The 22,677-nt window shown below is 41.9% G+C and overlaps 1 protein-coding gene across 1 annotated transcript in view; it reads right to left on the bottom strand.

The window, feature by feature from the left end:
• Positions 1-734: 734 nt before the first annotated feature.
• LOC127226945 (double-stranded RNA-specific editase B2-like) overlaps positions 735-22,677 on the bottom strand; it is a gene marked incomplete at its 5' end in the record, with an annotated part of 84,284 nt that continues 62,341 nt past the window's right edge. The window contains 2 exons of the mRNA XM_051191120.1: positions 735-1,138; positions 22,232-22,413. Of these exons, the coding sequence (XP_051047077.1) occupies positions 924-1,138; positions 22,232-22,413 (397 nt within the window). The remainder of the gene's footprint in view (positions 1,139-22,231; positions 22,414-22,677) is intronic.

Here is a 22,677-nt window from a genome sequence, read left to right as displayed (position 1 = left end):
ATTCAGACAATTACCATCTTTGAAATTTAGTGGGAAATTCCCTTCTCTTTCCTCCCTCCCTCCCTCCCTCCATCTCACCTTCCCTCCCTGTCTCCCTTTTCCCCATCCATCTCTTTCTCTTCCTCCCTCCTTCCCACCCTCGTGTGTGTGTGTGTGTGTGTGTGTGTGTGTGTGTGTGTGTGTGTGTGTGTTCATGCCATAAACGTGCATTTGGGGGGCAGAAGGCAACTTGCAGGAGTCAATTCTCTTCTTTTACCATGTAGGTCTTGAGGACTGAACTTGGGTCCTTCAAGCTTGCTGGCAAGTGCTTTTGTCGATTTAGTCTACCTTGCCAATCCTTATTACTTTCTGAATAATATTAATTTCTTTTTCTCTTTTTAATGTCTTAAAAAGAGGTTTATTATATTATTTTATTTTATGTGTATATGTGTGGGCCTGGATGTATATGTGTGGGCCACATGCGTGCAGTGCCAGCAGAAGCCAAAAGAGGGCAGTGGATCCCCTGAAACTGGAGCTACAGAAAGTTGTGTGTGGCTACAAGATTTCTGGAACTGAACTCTGGTCTCACCTAGAGGAGCAATTGTACCTAACCCATGGAGTCTTCTCTCCAGCCCTTTTATGTACCTTTTTCATGACATGCTTTGTAAACCAATTGGCTTGGCACAGTGTCTGGTGGGATTAGATGATCCAACAATATACTCTTTTTGTTGTTTGACTTCACTAGACACACTCCTCAAGCTCTGAGGAGCACATTTGGGTAGCAAAGCTGTAAGAGCATGGAGGAAATTCCTGGGCAGTTAGTTGGAGAAAGGGCAGTAACCCTGGGGATCAGTTTGCATGTCCTGTCTCATAGTTACTGCAGACAAAATGACATCCCATTTCCCTGGAGCTTCCTCTGGGCTTTAACCAGAACCTGGATACAGCTAATTTTCTTCCCAGAAAGGACCGGTGCGACCTACCCTACCATGTAGTCGTGCCCACCGAGCAGAAAACACGTGCTTGCAGAGCCGGGATGAGCCTCCACAGCTCCTCTTGCCGGTTGTGGCATTAATGATCTCCAGGTCGGCACTGCCCACGATCCAGTTGGCACTGAAGTGGGGAGACTTTCCTGGCTGCCGGACCTCACTGTTACTCACACCTGTCAAGAGAGAAATAGGAGGCAGTCAAGCATTCATATTCTTCAGCTCAAGCAGGGCTCCCGTGAGAGCAGATAATGGGAACTAAAGCTTGCGTTTGAGCTTGGGTGAGACATCCATATAAATACTGTCTTGCTTTTCTTCTTTAAAATTTAGTCACGTTGAAGTCATGGTTTTACCTGTTTGACTGGATGTTGAAAACCAAGTTCAACTCTGATGAGAGCCTTGTATTGGAATTCATTGCTGGGACCTGCTGTTAACCTTTTATTTGGAAGCATTTTATGGGTAGATTTTTTCCCCTCTTCTGTGAATGTTTATTGAATGGATTAATGTGCAAACAGAGCCATTTGAAAATTCTAGGAATGTGAGTTTATTGGGCACCTACTGAACACACAAAACACAAGATTCCTGAAAGACTCTTAGGCTTATGGTTTGGTTATGAGGAAGAGACCCTGGATTTAATAAAGGAGCCATGTCTTTAGGACAATCAAACAATTCACGTGTGAAGAGCATTGAAAAGATTCAGCAAAATAAGAATACGAATCCCTTTATTGCAAAGTTAGTAAGAACTCCAAGCCAGGCCTTGTGGTGCAGGCTGTGGCAGGAGGATCATATGTTCAAGGTTTGCCTGCACTATAAATTGCATTCAAGAACAGCTGGAATAACTTTAGGAGCATGTTGTTTCCAAATAAAGAAGAAACAAGAAGAGGCTTAGGTATATACAGCACAGGAGTAGAACACTTGCCTAGCACATGCAAAAACCCAGCAGCATTTCTGAGCATAGCAACACCATTTCTCAAGATGACAGTGTAGCACTAAACCAAGCTTGGGTTTTTATAAGCTATGGTACCTGTATGCCCCTTTTGACCCTCGAAGAACCTGGTATTGTCTAGGGAGGCTTCCAGGAATTTTCATAAAAACCCTCATTTTACTGTGCACATCTCCTTCCCAGTTGGATCATGTACTCTGATGTTCAGGTGGGACATGGCACTTACACAGCAGAACAGAGGACAAAGTCCTCTGGGTGCTATTTTCTGCTCAGCATGGCCTTTTATGCTTTCCACCTTACATTCTGAGCTCCAGCTCACCTCCTGTCTGGCTGTCTTGCAGTGCTCCTCCTTGTGTTCAGGACTTCCTGGAAAGGTTGGGGTGAGCTTTCTGGTAACTACAGTGAATACTTGCCCTCCTGATCACACCAAGTACCCAACCCAGCCAAGAGTCTGGTGATTTCTCATTATTTGTCTCTCTTATAGCTTTTCTCGAAGGTTATGTTTCCTGATCCATTACCTCTGGGGAGAGATCATTTAAATAAAAACACAGTTTGTAGACACATGGCTCAGATAAATACTGCCAGATGGTTTCCATAGCAATCCCATGCATAACCAATGGCACCCTTCTAAATTCTGCACTGTCTATGGTATAGCCCAATCTTTGCTCAGAGTCTCAGGGATCCACTATGAGAGAAAGCAGACAAGGAATTAAATCTCTGGTCTGTACACTTCAATCATGCTCTGGAAAGTTTGGTTTCCAGTCCAGAAGTCCTTGTCAGTTGCTCTCTCTCTCCATGCCTCTTAGATCCATCTCTCATTCTCCGCAGCTCCAATAGCTTCACCTGCATAATATTGCAGCTTCACAGGAACTGCATAAGTCCTGGTCCAAAGGCAGCCCAGATGGACTTCACTCCTATTGTCTAGTTTTACTGTGTGAAAGTTACCTATCCAGTTCTCTGTGTTCTTCTGTTTCTCTAGCCTTGAACATTAGACAGATGGTCCCACTAACAGACATGTTCAACCCATAGCCAGCTCTATGTGGCCAAAGATATAGCTATGGATGCAGCCCACCACAAAATCATTAACTTACTGTATTAATCCATTGCTGTGACAAAATGCCTGACAATAAGCAGTTTGAGGAAGGAAGAATTTTTTCCCTGGCTTACAGTTGGAGGAGACACGTTCCAGCATGATGGGGTAAGGCATGGCAAGAAGTAGGAGTGGGAAACAGGCTGGCCATATTGCCTCTACAGACAGGAAGTAAAAGGTGAATAGGAAGTAAGATTGGTCTATACAATCTCAAGGTCCGAACCCCATTTCCTTTAGTTCTACTTCTTAAGGGTTCCACAACTTTCCTAAACAGCCCCAGCAGGTGGGGACGGAATACTGAAACCCATGCATCTATGAGGAACATTTCACATTCAAGTCACAACACTCAAAACATAAGCTTGCTATTTATTTGTAACTTGTGTGATTCTCCCACTGAATTTTGTAGATGAAAACACTGAGTCAAAATTTTGAAAGGATGGACATATCTGGGAGCTTTTCCTAGATCTGCCCATTTATCACAGAATTGTGTGGAGCTGCAGGGAGGCACCAGTGTTTTGCAAGAGCACTGCATTTAGTTCAATGGGATGGCTACTCAGGAGCCCTCAGGATGTGCTATACTTAGTAGAGAAGGCCATGTGTTGGGAAGCATTACAGGTATAAATCACAACTGGAAGGCACACTGGGAGTTCAGGGGCTTATATTCAACTCCAAGTAAGGGAGTAGTTCCTATCTCAGCGGACGATCTCTTCAACTGTGAGTTACACAGTCACAGACTTCAGGATCCTCCTGTGTCCCCAGCTCCAACTCTAATCTTGGATAGAACTGAGACATGCTCTCTCAGTACATGGGCATTTAGCTTTGCCAGTTGTCACTTTAACAGTCCAGCTCTCAGACTGAAAGTCACCCTGTGACCTTCTGGTCATGGCTGGGCAATGTTGGACATTCAGGCAAATTCCATCCATGTCAATTCTTTTCCCTAGAAGTGATTCACTCTTGTGGCTACCCAACCCGAGAGCTGGGCAGGGGATACAATCTGGCCCATTGGCAGCCATAGACTGTCCTACTGGGCAAGGACCATCTCGGCGGGAAGAGACAGCTGCTGAGGTCAGGGACGACTGGGTACAAAGAGATGTGATCACTGCTTTGGAATTGTGAGCAATCAGGCTCAGCAGCCTGGCATCTCCTCCATCTCAGCAGGCTCCTCTCTCCTCCCCCTCCCTGTCTCCCATCCCTCTGGTATTTGTGCTGGGGTTGACCACTGAAGCATGCACTTGGGGCTTCTCCAAAATCCTAAACTCTGAACTCAGAAGGAAGCCTTCGAATGTCTGATGTCAGCACACAACCTGCCTACTACCTTGTAATTCATCCCACCCCCCGCCCCTGTTCTCTTCTTATTACTGCTTTCCTGGAGACAGCATTGAGCTTTGCCATTGGCTCTCAGCAAACAGACACCTGCCTTGGAGACGGCTCAGCTGTTGACTGGCTGAGTGCTGCCCTTAACACCCTTGGCTGTCAGACTCACAAAGACCAGACAATGCCAGGGAAGCAGCCGTGAGCATTCTTGTGTCTACACGTGGGGAATTCTGGGGGAAAGAAGGAACTTGAGGGGTTCAATGGACGGAAGCCACAGGCCAACACTCTTGTGGGACTCAATGTGAAGACAAGACTTGGGACTTAGGAACCAGAGAGACTTGGTTTCCAGCCTGTCTTTGGCCTTGGTACACATCATACATTCTCTTCTTTTGCTTTCTGATGATGACAATTTCATTTCATAAGGTTAAGTGAAGAAGAAATGAAAAAGAAACGAGCACTTTCTAAGAATCAAATGCTATAGTAATCATTATTTAAAGGAAGATGTGAAGGTCATCTCTAGTTTGCTTAGTCTTCTCCACACCGCATGCCAAAACATGCTCAGTTATAGGACAGAAGACATATCTAGTTTAGTGATTAGTTACCTAATTGTTCCAGGGAATGGAGTGACCAACCAATAATCAGAAGTCAGGATTATTTTTATATAAAACATACATTTTTGAACATTTATATATTTGTCCAGCATTTAATTTTAATACCTCTGTTGGAGTTAACATTGTCTATTTATACTCTGAGGCTCTAGTTTAAGGATTATTTTTATCCTATTCTTTTCCTGCAAGAACAAAAATCCTCTCCAAAGCAACCTGTGGGCATGGAAATCCATGTCATTAAAAAAATTTACTGGAAGGCATCACCCTCCCTGTGGAGTGTGTGTGTGGGGGAATGGGATGGGAGGGTGGTTGGGGGGCATGGGAGGGTTGGAGAGTGAGAGGGAGGGATGGAGAGGGAACTGGGATCGATATGTAAAATAAGAAAAAAAAAAGAAAAGAAAAAGAAAAAAATTTACCACAAAGAAATATTATCACTTGCAATGTTTACTAACTGTTAGTGCCAGAAGGACAATTTTGACAATGCTCTAATTAATGATCAGGTTCTGATTATAGTAAAGGAGATGGAGCTGTGTGCCAGACTCACTTGAATGTAATGTGCAGATTTACCAGTGTTCAATGAAACATATGATTACTGCCCAGAACAGTCACAGCAGTCTGGCTCCACAATCCTTTTCTGTAGGGCAAACACTACAAGGGTAGGCAACATGCACAGTTGTCAGGAGGCAGTGTCTTGGGTGTTGTATTGGAGTGAGGGAGAGTCTAATTACTTAGCCATTGGTCAGTACCGGATTACCTCTTCCCACAGGAAGGCCTCTGGTGCCATGATGATGAAGAAACTCTGAGCATGGCCTCTGAGTCACCATGAAGAGGCTGCTTTCTGATGTGTCCTTCTCTCATTTGATTTGCATTTTCTTATGTTTTAGGTGATTCTTTTCATTTTCCATTGACCTTCCCCTGCCCTACCCCCATAACGCCCCCTGACACATTCCTATACACAATCCCTCTGATGTGAACTGGCCTTTGAAGATATGTTAATAAGATGATTACGAGACACCTAGACTCTTCTGCTTTGTGGTCCCTAGAAAGACATTTGGTTTTTTATGAAAACTTTGTCACACATACAAAAAAGAGTTCACTCACTACATGCAGATTTTGTAAATTTAAACCAATACTCTAGGTACCTTTTTGGTATTCCTGGATATGGACACAAACAAAATCTTCTATACAGCTTGTATCTTTTTTCTCTTTTATTTCCTTCCCTCTTTCCTTTTTGTTTCTCTCCTTCTTTCACTTCAGCCTTTCCTTCCTTTCTTTTTGTGTATGTGATGTGTGTACATAGTGTATGCTTTTTGTGTTAAGTGTGTATTGTGTATGGTATTTGTGCACACACATAGGTCAGGGAGAGATGTCAGTGTCCTCCTCTATATTCTATGCCTTATTCCTTTGAGACATGGTCTTCATTGAACCTAAAACTTACTATTTTGGCTAGGCTGGCTGGCTAGTGTGTTCTCAGGATCCTCCAATCTCAGTGGCCCAATGTTGGGGTTACAGGCATGCATGGCTGTCCATGCCTGCTTTTTTATGTAGATGCTAGAGATTTGGATTCAGATCTGCAGGCTTACATAGCAAGCCCTATTATCCACCAAGCCATCTTCTAGACATAAGCTTTTTTCTATGGGTTATCCATTCACTCTAATTTAGGTATCATGCCCCTTTCAGGCCAATTAAGATTAGTTTAAAGTGTTTAAAGCCACTAGGGACCATACTGTTTAATTCTATTTTTAATACAAGTTTTAGATTTTTCTGGATAAGATGAAGACACATGGTCTCAGGCATGGATAGGGAAGACTGATTCATGCTTAATTTCATCTCCATGATTAGAGATATAGATATAAATATCATAAATTAAATAAATTATTTTTCATGAGGTGACATGAAAAGCTTTAACATTAAAATCAAGTCACTTGGTGCTCTGGGAATGTGCCTGTAGAGCACCTGTCTAGCATATATGAGGTCCCATGTTTGATTCTTAGCATGAATGAGCATAAAACTCATGTGGTGGGGCATGCATATAATCATGGCACTAGAAGGGTGGAGGCAGGAGGGCCAGAAAGTCAAGGTCATCTTTAGCTAGATAGTGAGTGGGAAGCCAGAATGAGCTATACAGGACTCAGTCTTGAAAAGTAATGAAGTAAATAAAACTAACCCCCAAGGACACAAGAAAGGAAAGCTACAATATGTCCTGCCAAGACCCACCCCCATGATACTTTCATGGTAATACATTAGCACATACCTAATAATCCAGAATATTAAACATGTATGATATTGCCAATTGCCCCCAGTTTACAGTATTAAATCCCTCATGATTATTCTGAAATTTCCTTCCAGTGGCAGACACCCACAGATCAGAATATTCTAGTTGACGTTGGACCCTAATTCCAGTTGAGATTTAGGAAATAGATTTGGTATTTTGAAAAAAATGAGTATTGTGATGATTGTAGTCCAAGAAAAAGAATTCCCTTGGTGAAGAGCTGATATTCAGAAACCCAGGACTGTGGGCAAATGACTGGGGTTAAGTTGATGGAATCCATGGTATGCTGGTTGAGTTTTGCCAATTTAACACAAACCTAGACATGTCTGCAAAGTGGGAATCTTTTTTTCTTTTTTGATAATTTTTTTAAAATTTAAATTTGAAACAAGCTTGTTTTACATGTCAGTCACAGTTCCTGCACCCTCCTGTCCTGCCCTCTTCCCCCCCACCAATCTGTCTTCCATCCCCTTTCCCCAGGGAGCAGACTTCCATGGGGAGTCTTCAAAGTAAGTCATATCATTTGGAGCAGGGCCAAAGCTCTCCCCCATGTGTCTAGGCTGAGGGAGTATCCCTCTACCTGGAAGTGGCTCCCAAAGTCCATTTGTATACTAGGGATAAATACTGATTCATTGTCAGAGGCCCCATAGACTGCCCAGTCCTCCTAACTAATATCCACATTCAGGGAGTCTGGGTCGGTCCTATGCCGGTTTCCTAGCTGTCAGACTGGAGTTCATGAGCTCCCTCTTGTTCAGGTCAGCAGTTTCTGTGGATTTTTCCAGCCTGGTCTTGACTCCTTTTCTCATTACTCCTCCCTCCCTGCAACTGAATTCCAGGAGTTTGGCTCAGTGTTTAGCTATGGGTGTCTGCTCCTGTTTCCATCAGTTACTAGAAAACTCTAGGATGCCATATAAGGTAGTCATCTCTTTATCAGGGAAGAATATTTAAGGTAGCCTCTTCATTATTGCTTAGATTGTTAGTTGGGGTCATCCTTGTAGCTATTTCTCTAGTGCCAGATTTCTCTTTAAATCTATAATGGCTCCCTCTATTATGATATCTCTTTTCTTGCTCTCCTCTCTTCTTTCCCTGACTCAATCTTCCTGCTTCCTCATGCCCACCTCTCCACTCCTCTTCCACTTAACTCCCTCTCCCACCCCCCATTCTCCCAATTTGCTTGGTCAGATCTTGTCTCTTTCCCCTTCTCCAGGGGACCATGTATGTCTCTTGAGAAGAAGGAATCTTAGCTGAGAAAATGTCTCCTTAAGATTGGCCTGTGGGGGAAAGCTGTAGGTCATTTTCCTGATTAGTGTTTGATGTGGAGGGCACAGCTCACTGGAGATGGTACCATCCCAGGCAGATGGTCACTGATGATATAAGAAAGCAGGCTGAACAAGCTAAGGGGAGCAAGCCAGTAAGCAATGTCCCTCCATGGCCCTGCCTTGGTTCCCTCCTCCAGACTCCAGTATTATGTTCCTAACCTGACTTTCCTCAGTGATGGATTCTGACTTGAGACTGATAACAAGATGTAAATCTTTGCCTCTCCAAGTTACTTTTGGAGAGTTACTTTTGGTCATGGTGTTTTACCACAGCAATAGAAACACTAACTAAGACACATAGTGTCATGTTTCTTATTTTGCAGACTATCTTGACCACAGATTCTAGGAACTCTGTCTTTAGTATCCACAAACCAATACAAATAAAACTGAAATTGATCCAGTAAAGACTCCAAGAAACATTTGCCTTTAATGAATTATTTTGCAATGAAGAAACAATAGCACATAGTTTAATATGGTTTCTAAAATTGAGAAAATTATGCTTTAACAATGTAGCATTGTATTTAGTTTATTATAAAGTTAATTGCTTGAAACAATCAGACTTTCCCCCTGACAGTGCTGGAGGTGAGAAATCTATACAGTCAAGGTGTCAGTAGGGCCATACTTCCTGGAGACTTTGTGGGAGGAGCCTTCCTTGACCTGTCTATCTTGTGGAATCTGCAAATACTCTCTGGCTTATAGCTGCATCACTTCAACCTCTTCTTCTGCCAACACAGGCCTTTTTTTGGGTGACTTTCTTTTTATAATAACAAATGTTATTGCATGGGAGCTTTCTGAAATGAGTTATGCTCCCATCTCCCCATTTCATGAACTTTAATCAAAACTGCAAGGGCCCCTTTCCAAATATAAACATAATTTCCTGGAATGAGCCCACACGCTGGCACCACCTATTGACAAAAGGATAGATCTACAGATGAGAGAGTTAGCTGTCTCCTCTCTGGGGCAGTTTGTTTGTCCTTCCCCCTTGCTTTCAGCCGTACTAGTCCTGGTGGAGGACTATGGCCAGATACCTTAACAGTAGCTGGTCATTTCTCAGGTGTTCAGAATAAACAAAGGACACACATGTCAGAGTGGGTCTCTCTTAATGAAATAGGCTCTTTGATTTGGAAACATGTATAAAAGCGAAGAACAGTGAGGGGATGGGGCCAGAATCAACTACAACCTTTCCCCTAGTAATTGTTCCTGAACGTCATGGAGGGGGGGGATCCCTTCCCAACCTAAATAGCTTCTCTACCAAAGTAATCTTTAACAGACAAATGCTAATGCATTTTTGTCTGGTACTCAACACAGAGATGTGACCTTTGTAACTGGGTTAATTGACTTTGGTAAAGCTTTTGAAAGGGCCTATCTTACTCCAAAGTAGGTCTGCATAGAAAACCAGACAGTCTCTACCACCTTTGCCTCCAAAATTCTGGAGGTTGATTGTGTGTGTGTGTGTGTGTGTGTGTGTGTGTGTGTGTGTGTGTGTGTGGTGGGGCACACTCAATGTGGTTGTCTGACTTGTCTTTTCAGTTCACACAATTATGTTAACAAGGTAGGCTCAGCAATAGGCCAAGGTCAAATATCACTTCTATGACTTCCTAGTCGTTTGGTCTCTGGTAAGTTAATTAACCTACTCCTGCTTCTCCTCTCACCAGAATTTGATTATTACAATAGGTACTATGGCCACTGCTCTTAGTTCCATCATTATTTAAGAGTGGCAGACTATTCAAGGTTCTTCCATGAAAATTAGCTTTATGATGGCTCACATCTATGTAAAGATGCCTTACTTTAAAGAAATCCTTATTTTTTTTTTAAAAGGCATTATATAAGTGAGACATTACAGCATGTCTTTAAATAGCTGGTGAGCCTACTATATTTAAAATGTAATTCACTCTCCCCAAATTAAATTTACACAAGACCTTTCAGGGATGTAATTTTTATATGAAGTGAGCCGAGTCTATAATACAGGGCAGCATTACATTTAATTTTGCAAAATGAATGGAGTAGCATGCTTCCAGGCATGCATGGAATCATAAAGTTGCAGGGATAGAATGGGCCTCTTGAATTTAATATTTAATATACTGCCAGATCCTGTGTACCTTGTGTTATCATCTCTTTCCTTCTCTTCCTCCCTCTCCCTCCCTCTCCCTTTCTCTCTCTCTCTGTCTCTCTTTCTCTCTTTCTCTCTCTCTCTCTCTCTCTCTCTCAAACACACACACTTATAATGGAAACAGAATTGGTAAATTTATCATATTAATGTCATTTTATTCATTATTATTAACATGAACACCATCATAATTGCCAGTAATTTTATCGCTACCCTTTTGTCTTAATAGAGCATATTCAGTGGGAAATATTTAACGTGTGTGGAGCCTGAAGAATGTGGTGGGACTGAGGGGTGGGCAATTGGTATGCTGTGTGATGAGATTATCTTAACAAGTTTTCAATGTAGGTAAAAGATAAACCAAGGGGAGCTGGGAAGGTAGTTCAGTGTGTCAAAGCATTTGCTGTGCAAGCATGAGGACCTAGGTTTTTATCTGTAGAACCTATGTAGAAGCCTAGCATGGCTATGGGTTATTCTCTATTGTTTGGGATAGATCTCAGGTCCTCATGCTTGTGTGGTAAGCTATTATAAGGCTGTCTCCCAGGGCCAAGATGACTTAAGGTATCTTATGGTTACCCTGCCCCCTATTTACTCTACAGACACTTTGACACCCAAAGAAAAGACTGTTGTGACCCAGTCTCACAATCAGAACTGAACAGTCATTTTAAACAAAATCAAGTTAAAGATTAAGTTTCTCAAACATTGGGAAGGTGGCACTAAGCCAACAACAGTGTTTCTTAAAGAGCTCATTTGTCTCCCTAGACTGCAGCCAGTGAACAGCTTGCACCTTTAAACTCCCTTGGAAACCCTTCTCCCATTTTCCTCTCCCACCTCCTCTGCTTCCTACTCCTCTTCACCATCCACCATTCTCTCATTTCTCAAGCTCATATCTATGTAGCCATCACAGTAGCACTGTGTCTGCTACTTATAAGTAACTACTACTTCCTATTTGTTGAATGATATGGTTAGCATCTCCCAACTTCAACCTAAGATTGAGTGAATTAAATAAACACCTGAATGATGTGAATAAACTTGTATGAATTAGATGTATTGGCAATGGAGTTATTTTCCTTGGGCCAATGACAAGAGGACAAAATATCCCATTCATTTTATTTTTCTTTTGAGACTGGGTCTCTCTTTTATTAGAGATGCAGCAGTGTTGATCACATGAAACTGAAATAATGGTCTTCAACTCAAGGTTCTAATGATCAATTCTCTGGTCTCAGATTTATTGATCATTGCTATAACCTTGCTTTATACTATATAAATGATCATAGTTTTATTTTCAGTGTGGGTTTAGAAAAGTCAAGATTAAAAACCACATCTAGGGCCAGTGAGATGGCTTAGTGGATAAAGATACTTGCTGTCTCACCTATGACCAGAGTTCAGTTCCAGTGACCCATGCAGTAGAAGGGGAATCCTGTGGATTGTCTCCTGACTTCCACAAGCATTTTTCCACACACACTATGTATAAACTATGTATAAAAACTACATCTGTTCAATATGTTATTATCATAAAAAGAGTTTGACTATTATATTGGTTATCTTTTACTGTGATAAAATGTATTGGCAAAAATAAACTTAGAGGAGAAAGGATTTATTTTGGTTTACAGATCCAAAGGGATAGAGCCCATCATGGCAGGGAAGATATGTCAACAGTAGGAAAGGCATGAAGGTATAAGCAGGCAGCTGGCTGTTCAAATTACACCCAGGGAGTAGAAAGGGAGCAGGGAGGAGAGAGTTGGGAAGTAGAAATAATAAATTTGAGGCCTGAAAACAATAAAGTAGAAACTAGGAAAACAATACAAAGAATCAATGTAATGAAGAGTTGGTTCTTCGAAAAAAAATCAACAAGATAGACAAACCCTTATCTAAACTAACCAAGAAAAAAAAAACCCTCAACCAACCAACCAAAAACAAACAAACAAACAAAACAAAACAAAAAACAGAGAGAGAACATGCAAATCAGCAAAATCAGAAATGAAAAGGGAGACAAAACATCAGGAGCTGAAGAAATCCAGAGACTCCTCAGGTCATACTTTGAAAACCTGTACTCCACAAACTTCGAAAATTCAAAGAAAATGAACAAATTTATGGATAGCTATCACCAAAATTAAATCAAGAACAGATAAATAATTTAAATAGACCTATAACACCTAATGGAATAGAAGCAGTCATCAAAAGCTTCCCAAACCCCTCCCCCCCCAAAAAAAAGCCCAGGGCCAGATGACTTCAGTGCAGTTACCAGAAATTCAAAGAAGAGCTAATATCAATACTCCTCAAATTGTTCCACACAATAGAAGCAGAAGGTTCATTACCAAACTCTTTTTTATGAGGCTACAATTACCTTGGGTACCTTGGTACCCAAGCCATACAAAGACACAACTAAGAAAGAGAACTACAGACTGATATCCCTCATGAACATTGATGCAAAAATACTCAATAAAATACTGGCAAATAGAATCCAAGAACATATCAGAGAAATCATCCACCATGACCAAGTAGGCTTCTTCCCAGGGATGCAGGGATGATTCAACACACAAAAATCTATCAATATAATCCACCATATAAACAAACTGAATAAGAAAATCATATGATCATCTCACTAGATGCTGAAAAAGCCTTTGACAAAATCCAACACCCCTTCATGATAAAGGTCTTGGAGAGATCAGGGATAACAGGAACATACCTAAACATAATAAAAGCAATATACAGTAAACCAATAGCTAACATCAAACTAAATGGAGAAAAACTTAATGTGATTCCTCTAAAAACAGGAACAAGACAAAGTTGTACACTCTCTCCATATTTCTTCAATATTGTACTTGAAGTTCTAGGTACAACAATAAGACAACAAAAGGAGGTCAAGGGGATACAAATTGGAAAGGAAGAAGTCAAACTTTCACTATTTGTAGATGACATGATAGTTTACATAAGTGACCAGAAATACTCTACCAGGGAACTCCTACAGCTGATAAACACCTTCAGCAAAGTGGGAGGATACAAGATTAACTCAAAAAAAAAATCAGTAGCCCTACTATATACAGAGGATAAAGGGGCTGAGAAAGAAATCAGAGAAACATCACCCTTTACATTAGCCACAAACAACATATAATAATGCTAACCAAACAAGTGAAAATATATAGCAAGAACTTTGAGTCTTTCAAGAAAGAAATTAAAGAAGATACCAGAAAATGGAAAGATTTTCCATGCTCTTGGATTGGTAGGATAAACATGGTAAAAATGGCAATCTTGCCAAAAGCAATTTACAGATTCAATGTAATCCTTCTCAAAATCCCAGCACAAGTTTTAATTGACCTTGAACTTTATATGAAAAAAAAAGACCCAGGATAGCCAAAACAACCCTGTACAATAAAGGAACTTCAGGAGGCATCAACATCCCTGACTTGAAGCTCTATTATAGAGCTATAGTCCTGAAACAGTTTGGTACTTGCACAAAAATACAGGTAGACCAATGGAATCAAATAGAAAATCCTTGTATCAACCCACACAACTATAAACACCTGATTTTTGACAAAACAGCTAAAATTATACAATGGAAGGGGAAAAGCATCTTTAACAAATGGTGCTGGCATAACTGGATGATAGTGTATAGAAGACTGAAGATAGACCCATGTCTATTGCCATGCACAAACTTAAGTCAAAATGGATCAAAGACCTCAACATAATTCCAGCCACACTGGACCTCTTAGAAGAGAAAGTGGGAGGTACTGTTGAACAAACTGGTACAGGAGACCGCTTCCTGAACATAACTCCAGTAGCACAGTCACTGAGATCGACAATTAATAAATGGGACCTCCTGAAACTGAGAAGCTTCTGTAAGGCAAAGGACACAGTTGACAAGACCCAACGGCAGCTCACAGAATGGGAAAAGATCTTCACAAACCCCACATCTGACAGAGTGCTGATCTCCAAAATGTACAAAGAACTCAAGAAACTAGTCACCTAAACAGAAAATAATCCAATTAAAAAGTAGGGTACAGAAATGAATAGAGAATTCTCAATAGAGGAATCCAAAAGACACTTGAGAAAGTGCTCAACATTCTTAGCCATCAGAGATGCAAATCAAGGCAACTCTGAAATACCATCATATTTCTGTCAGAATGGATAAAATTGGAAACACCAATGACAGTTCATGCTGGAGAGGATGTGGAGAAAGGGGAACACTCCTCCACTACTGGTGGAAGTGCAAACTTGTTTAGCCATTTTGGAGATCGGTATGGCAGTTCCTCAGGAAAATGGGAATCAGTCTACCACAGGATCCAGCAATCCATTCTTAGGCATATACTCAAATGATCTACATCCATGCAACAAAGACATCTGTTTAACTGTTCATAGCAGCATTATTTGTAATAGCAAGAACTGGGAAGCAACCTAGATGCTCCTCTACTGAAGAAAGGATAAAGAAGATGTGGCACATTTACACAATGGAATACTACTCAGTGAGAAAAAAGGCAAAAACCAACTGACCAACCAACAAACAAAACAAGCAAACAATGGAATCTTGAAATTCCTAGGTAAATGGATGGAACTGGAAGAAACCATTCTGAGTGAGGTAACCCAGTCACAAAAAAAAAGAGGAAAATGGTATGTACTCATTCATATATGGATTTTAGACATAGAGCAAAGGATCACTAGCCTAAAATTCACACTGCCAGAGAAGCAAGGATACAAGGAGGACCCTAAGAGAGTCCTATAAGCTCCCCCACAGAAGGGAAAAGAGACAAGATCTCTTGAGCATATTGGGATCAGGTGGGCGGCAGTGAGTGCAGAAGGTGTTAGGAGAAAGAGAAGGGGAGAAGATGTGGGGAGAGGAGAATATGAGGGAGTAGGAAGATTGAGTCCAGGAACAAATAGAAGAGAGCAAGAAAAGAGTTACTATAATAGAGGGAGGCATTATAGGTTTGAAACGAGAATTGACACTAGTGAAATGTCCAGAGACCTACAAGCATTACCCCAACTAATAATTTGAGCAACAGTAGAGAGGCTACCTTAAATGCCCTTCCCTGATAATGAGATTGATAACTAACTTATATGCCATCCTAGAGCCTTCATCTAGTAGCTGATGGAGACAGAAGCAGTCACCCATGCCTAAACAATGACCTGAACTCCTGGAGTCCAGTTGTAGAGAGGGAGGAGTGATTAGCCAAGGGGTCAAGGCCAGGCTGCAGAGACCCACAGAGGCAGCTGAACAGGGGGAGCTCATGGACCCCAGACTTATAGCTGGGAAACCAGCATTGGACTGACCCAGATCCCCTGAACATGGGTCTCAGTTGGAGGGCCTAGGTAGTCTATGGGACCTCTGAGAGTGAAACCTGGATGTGTTCCTGGTGCACAAAATGACTTTGCAAGTACATTTGCCATGGAGGTATTCTCCCTTAACCTAGAGACAGGAGGAAGGGTCTAGGCCCTACTCCAAATGACTTGGCAGATTTTGATGGTCTCTCCTGGAACACCTCACCCTCCCTGTGGATTGGGTAGGGAATGAGATGGGAAGGAGAATGGGGAGGCATGGGAGGATGGGAGTGAGAGGGAACTGGGATAGATATGTAAAATAATAAAAAAATTAAAAAATAAAAAAGAAATATGTATTGTCAGTTTGGTAGGACAAGCTGTCAAAACCCAAACTCACTTTCCAATTTATATCACTTTTTTCCCCCTGAAAACATGAGTATTCAAAGCATAGATATTTTACTAGTCATTAGTCTCACTATTTTGTTTTTACCTTACCTCACAAGAAAGCTCCTTGGTAGATGTCTTTAGGGTAGCTCTTTCAGGTGATGACACAATTCTATCCTCCCTCACCCCCTCCACCAATGATTCAGGGTTTGGGCAAAACTCAGCACACTCATAGATTTCTGGTCCTGAAGCTGGCTCCAGTTTAGCTTACCCTGTGCATAACAATTCAAACCTCTCTTTGAGACATTACTATGCACCCTGTGCACGTGGCAATGAGGGTATCCTTTTCAGCTTGGTTGATTCTTTTTAACCCAGAACTGATTTAGCCATATCTAAATTGCAGGACTTCATTCTACTAATGCATGAGCTTCACCTCTTAGGGCGACTCTGCAAACTGACCTTGAGGGAAGTTCATTTGCTTGTCTGAGTGTGATTTTATTATCATTATTCTTATGCCAGACCTCATCCTCCCCTTTCTTGTTGTTTTCTTCTAGAAATTAGAATTATTTCTTTTCAAAATTTGCATGACTCATTTTCAAATGTCCATCAAAAGCAATGAAGTTACTGCTTAGGGGTTTTCAGTAGGTGAGATATCAAACTTTAGTCTAATTTGCACCTTGACAGTAATGAAAACCATATTCTAAGTACAGACTGATGGGTTCAGTCAGACCACACTGCTTGTGGGGGAGGCAGATGCCACATGGGTTGGGGGAGAAGACAAAGTGTCTCAGGGGCTGTGCCATTATCCCAAGCCTAATGGGTTGGGATAATGGCCCTGGATTTCTCTAATTATCTTTTTCTCGTCAGGGGTTTCACACTTAACAATTAAAATTCTTTGCGTGTGCATATGTGTTTGTTTGTATTCATGTGTGTATGTGTGTGTGAAATTCAGGGGCTGACTTCTGGGCACCTTCCTCTCTCATTCTGTATATTTATCATTACAAGCCTATCACCATTATTATATATGTGTGTATGCATGCTCCATGCATGTTGAGGTAGGATGACATCTTTCCATAAGTTAATTCTCTCCTTTTATGTCACTGAGTTTCTCTTATTTCTGCTGTGACACTGTCTATGTAACTTTTCATTCAACTTGTGTTTGGGGGAATCACACTCTGGTTGCCAGGCTTGTGTGACAAATGCTGTAAACCATTGAGCTATCTTGTGGCCCCTCACATTATTTTTTAGAATGGGGCCACTTCAATGAACCTGAAGCTGACCATTTTGGCAGGACTAGCTGACCAGTGAGTTCTAGGGATCTTCCTGTCTCTGCCCTTTCCAGCATGCTGCTGGGCTTGGGTTGTTCATTGGTGGTGTTGGGCACCAGGCTTGGTCCCTTTGCTGGTGCAGCAAGTATTTTGCCTGCTGAGCCATCTCTACAGCCACAATAACAAAAAGTTAACATTTTATTTATGTTGCCATGTTCCCAGATGAACATGTTGTTTATAAAAAGTACAGATATAAGACTGGATGTCCAAGAAGGGATGTACTGGTCCCTAGAGGATGGACAGAGGCCAGTGGGTTGATAAGGAGGTTGTATTGTAGTTTCTATTTCTTAGCGTTTGTTCATTTTAAGTCATTATTAAAAAGACTTATTTTTATGTGTACATCTCTCTGTGTGGGTATGTGCATGTGTGTGCAGGTGCCCACAGGGATCAGATACCCCAGAGCTGGAGTTATAGGTGATTGTAAGCTGCTGGGAACCAAACTCAGGTCTTACATAAGAGGAACAATCACTCAAAACTGATAAGCCATCTGTCCCATCCCCAAATCATTTTTTTTAAAAAACTTAGATAAATGCAGAAGAGTGAGGACAACTCAAAGAGTTAGGAGCTCTGAAAAAGAGAGAATGCAAACCCATCATAATAAACGAAAAGACTCTTAAATTTAACCTACACTAAATCTAACAACTATATCATAATCTGGGGACATCTAGTATGGTGACATTCTCTTATGCTTTCAAACTAGCCATTTTCCAAGGTTGTTCTGAGCTAGTTTTGTTACTTTGTTACAGTGAGTCCTTGCCACTTTAAGGAAAGGCAGGATAAAGAGAAACAAGAAAAATGAAATCAAGAAAGAGGAAGTTTTTGATCCCCAAGTAACATTTTCTCAGAATTGCTGAAATTATTGGCCATTTAAAAAATAAATATAATTTTCTAGACCTCGGGGCAAACCTTTCACTTCCGTGCTTGGCGATAGATGAGTCTTCAGTGCTGTCTGAGTGACTGTGAGAACAGCGGGCAGTTAAGAGTTTTGGACACACTCCAGTGCATTGGCTCATTGCTCCCACACCACTTCTCTGGTAGTTAGATGTCGTTGCCTCTTTAGCTAGCCTCGTTTCGCATTATTAGTTTTTATGCAGTTAAAAAAAATAGACATCTAAGAACTTGTACTGCACTGCCACAGGATATAATCTGACATATCAGAAGACTTTAAAATTTAAGCCAACTAGATCTGGGTCTAAATCCTTGTTCCTTTTGGTTAAATAGAACATCTTAAGGAATATATTGAATTTACATGAGTCTCTTTCAGCATTAATTAATTAATGTATGTTCACAGTTGTGAAGGTTACACATGTGTGCACATGCATGTGGAGGTCAGAGGGCAACATCCAGCACCATTCTTCAGGATCATCATCCACCTCCTAAGACAGGGCTCCTCAGTGGGCTCAGTCTCTAAGTAGGCTAGACTGTCTGGACATCAAGCCACAATGCTGGGTCTTTTCATGTGGGTCCTGGAGCTTGAAATCAGGGCCCTCACTCCTGCAAGGCAAACATTTTAGACTGAGAAAGCTCCCTAACCTTCCTTTGACACAAAAAATGGAGAGACAAGTATTTGTTTTTGGTTGGTATGAAGGTTGTTGATGGAGATGATTCATGCCATGAAGTCAACATTGAGAGAAGGTTCAAGAAATGTAGTCTCATTTATCTGAATGATTTGCCACTCCCTGGATACTTCTGAACTTTATAATTGTACCAATCAGAACATACCCTTCTTCTTGCCTCCTTTCTGTCCCCAAGAATACTACCCATAAGTTGTTCATTTTCCAAGAGTTGCTATGGTTAGAGTTATGGATTCTGCAATCTAGATAGATCCCAAAGGTAGCCTTCATAGCTTGGACCTTTCAGGTGACTAAAACTCCATCCATTAGGTATGTCACAGACTAGCTAGTGATTAAGAATCCATCACACATTCTGTGTTGAGGGCTAAGGAGACAGCCAATGGGCTGGGAACAAAAGTAGGGATCTAGGGGTGATGTAATAAGCAGAAGTAGAGCAAGCACACAGAAAGTAGGCTCCCCACTGCCTGTGGGTGTCAATCCAGCCTTATTAATATTAGCTCAGCCCTCAGGTTGGAGATGAAGTAATTACCCCTTCAATAGTAGCCCAGAACTCTTTACAGTGAAATAACGGAAAGTCTTAATACAAACAGTTGTTTAACATTCCTAGATAAAGCAGTACCACTCTGTGTGAGGTAGCCTTGCTGACTGACCAATAATTGAATACAAGTTCTCCTTAGCTGCATATCTGGAACCCCAGGATGTAGCAATAATCAAATAAGTCCTGTGCCTTTGAACAGATAATGACACTAGTCTCTCCATATGAGGCTAGTCTGTAATTAACTATGTATCAAGGCTGTTCTTGAACCCACAATCCTCCCTCAGCTTCCTGAATACTCAAATTAGAGGCATGTGTCACTATACTCAGCTTCATGAGCTAGAGTTGAGCTCACTGTTCTAGTGCCATGAACTGTCCTCACTGCTAAAAGAAAGAGACTCTTATGAAAGGACCTCATTGCATAGACAGCATCTAAATTGCCTGGTGTTTTAACATGTAAAGGACCAGTTCTCCATGGAGGAGAACTCCTTTTCCACTGTCTCTGTTTTAGCGTTTTAGATCTGTGATCTTATTTTACATAACCTTTAAGTGATCAACATTGTAGAATAAATGAATAAAAGGATTCATTTCTGTGATGGCTGCATTTTCTCTTAAGAATTTGCTTAGCATAGTTCTGTGCTTTGCATGAATTATTTCATTTACCCCTACCACAGTGCCCATGAGGCTCCTTTCTACACCTGATCTTATGATGTGGAGCAATTTAAAAACTCTAGGAATAAATTTTAGGCCCAATTGCAACATACAGAAATGCAGACATTCAGAGAGCATACACACAGACAGATAACACACACACATACACACACACACACACACACACACACACACACACACACATACACACACACACACACAGAGACAGACAGACACACAGATACACACACACACACACAGACACAGACACACAGATTCAGACACATATACACACACACCAACTGCTTTGTCTTACTGCTTTGCTCTTTCCTGAGACTTTGCTGTGATCAAATTATTTGTCAGAAAGAACTTAAGGGAAGAAGCACTTACATTGGCTTATGGTTTGAGGAGATACTGTTCATCATGGAGGAGCCAAAGGAGGCTAACTGTATTGCACTGATAGTCAGGAGGCCAAGCAGATAGGGAGTGAGGTTATAACACCTACTTCCTCTAGTAAGACTCCACCTCTTAAAAGTTTCACAACCATAGCAGTTGGCTCCATGCCTTAGCTGGTTAAAGCACCTGTCTTGTAAAAGCTTCACAACCTTTTCAACAGTGCCACCAGCCAGGGACTACCTATTAATGCCCACGAGCCTGTGGAAGGCATTTCACATTCACACCACAGCACAAGCTAAAAGCAAACCAGCCAAGCCTGTGAAAGCCTGCCTCCAGTTCCTGGGGCAGAGCCAGGCCTGATCCTACACAGGGAGTTCCAGTGTTTCTCAGTGTGTCTTCCTGATTTTGCCACAAGTAGTTCCTCAAGAGAACCCTCTTAGTACACAAAGGGGAACCCACTAATGATCTAGAGTTTTCCAACAGGTTCTCATCAGAAGGCTAACAGGACAGGATTAAAACCCACATGCTTCTTCCTTCTGCTCTGGTTGTCTCCCACAAGTCTGGAAGTTTACAATGCATATAGAAGTCCAATGGTCCCAGTGGATAAGTGTCACCCTTCCAAAGCCTTGGAGACTTCTCACTGGCTCTTTCCGACAGTATACAAATTTCATACCTTCCAGTGTTTCCATGGCTATGTGACCTGTTACCCATGCAAGCAACTGTTGCTAGGTTGGCTGACATGTCCAGCTCCCCTAACAGCATCTAGGCTTTATGGGGAGTAGCAAGTGTAGTTTGCTCAGGGTTTGCCTCCCAGTTGTGCTTCCTGCCAGCCTTCCAGGCCCTGTAACAGAGGGTGTCCTAGGTTCCGCAGACACACTTTCATCATTTATTTATTTATTTATTTAGTGTGTGTGTGTGTGTGTGTGTGTGTGTGTGTGTGTGTGTGTGTGTTACAGTGTGAGTATGGATAGTGAGAACTCAGAGGACAACCTTAGTGTCAGTCCTTGCATTCCACCTTGTTTGAGATAGGTCTCTTGTTTGCCAGTGAGTTTCTGAGGATTCTTCTCCAGCTCCCACCACCCCAAAAGAGTGCTGGAATTACAGATGTGCACTACCACATTCAGGAGTTTTACATGGGTTCTGAGAATCCGAACTCAGGTTCTCACATAGCAGGAGCAGCTAAGCCTCCCTACATCAATAGGGTCTTTGTGTGAGCTACTTTAAACACTGCAGCGAAAACAAGATACTGACGTGTGATGAATTCATGTTGAATGTTGCTTATTATTCGATATGCCGTGATCTCTCTCTCTCTCTCTCTCTCTCACACACACACACACTTGTCCATATTGAATTTCTTCATTGTCATTTTACTCATTAAGTTTAAAATTACTGTTGTCAACATGAATACAATCAGACAAGAGTTGCAACCATGGGACCTGTGTTCAGCAGCCCACAGACAAGGAGGAGGTTGCAGGTCTCTGTCATGAGACTGCTGTCTTACCACTAAGGAGAGGCCTGTTTTGCCGGTATGAGGCAGGCAGCTGGCCGATGCCCTCCATCCTGTGGCTCATGACCCGTGCAAGGTGGCCAGTGTGGTGCAGACTTCCCACAACGATGCTGTGGAGGTACACAGGCTCGATGAAGTGACAGAGGAGTGCGCCTTGTAGTCCCAGCACATTCCAGCTAGAAGGTAAAGCAAGGGTGAAGTCAGTGGAATTCCTGCATCTGTTCGGGATGCAGTGCTGGCAGCTCACGGTCCATTCAGGGGGCTGGACCTGTGAGCGATGTTGGTGTCATTCTGTTCTTCAGCTGCCTGATCCTTTTGGTGTCCCCTTTTCCAGCCTGGGGAAGGATGGCCTGGGAATTTCTCAGAGGCAGGTCACCAGAGTGGCCACTGATGCTGCTGCTACACTCTAGGGGCCTAGCACTGACTTCTGATAGTGTCTT

Source organism: Phodopus roborovskii, unplaced genomic scaffold (genome assembly GCF_943737965.1).
Source record: "Phodopus roborovskii unplaced genomic scaffold, PHOROB, whole genome shotgun sequence".
Classification (NCBI taxonomy): Eukaryota; Metazoa; Chordata; class Mammalia; order Rodentia; family Cricetidae; genus Phodopus; species Phodopus roborovskii.
This window is presented reverse-complemented; position numbering and strand designations above follow the sequence as displayed.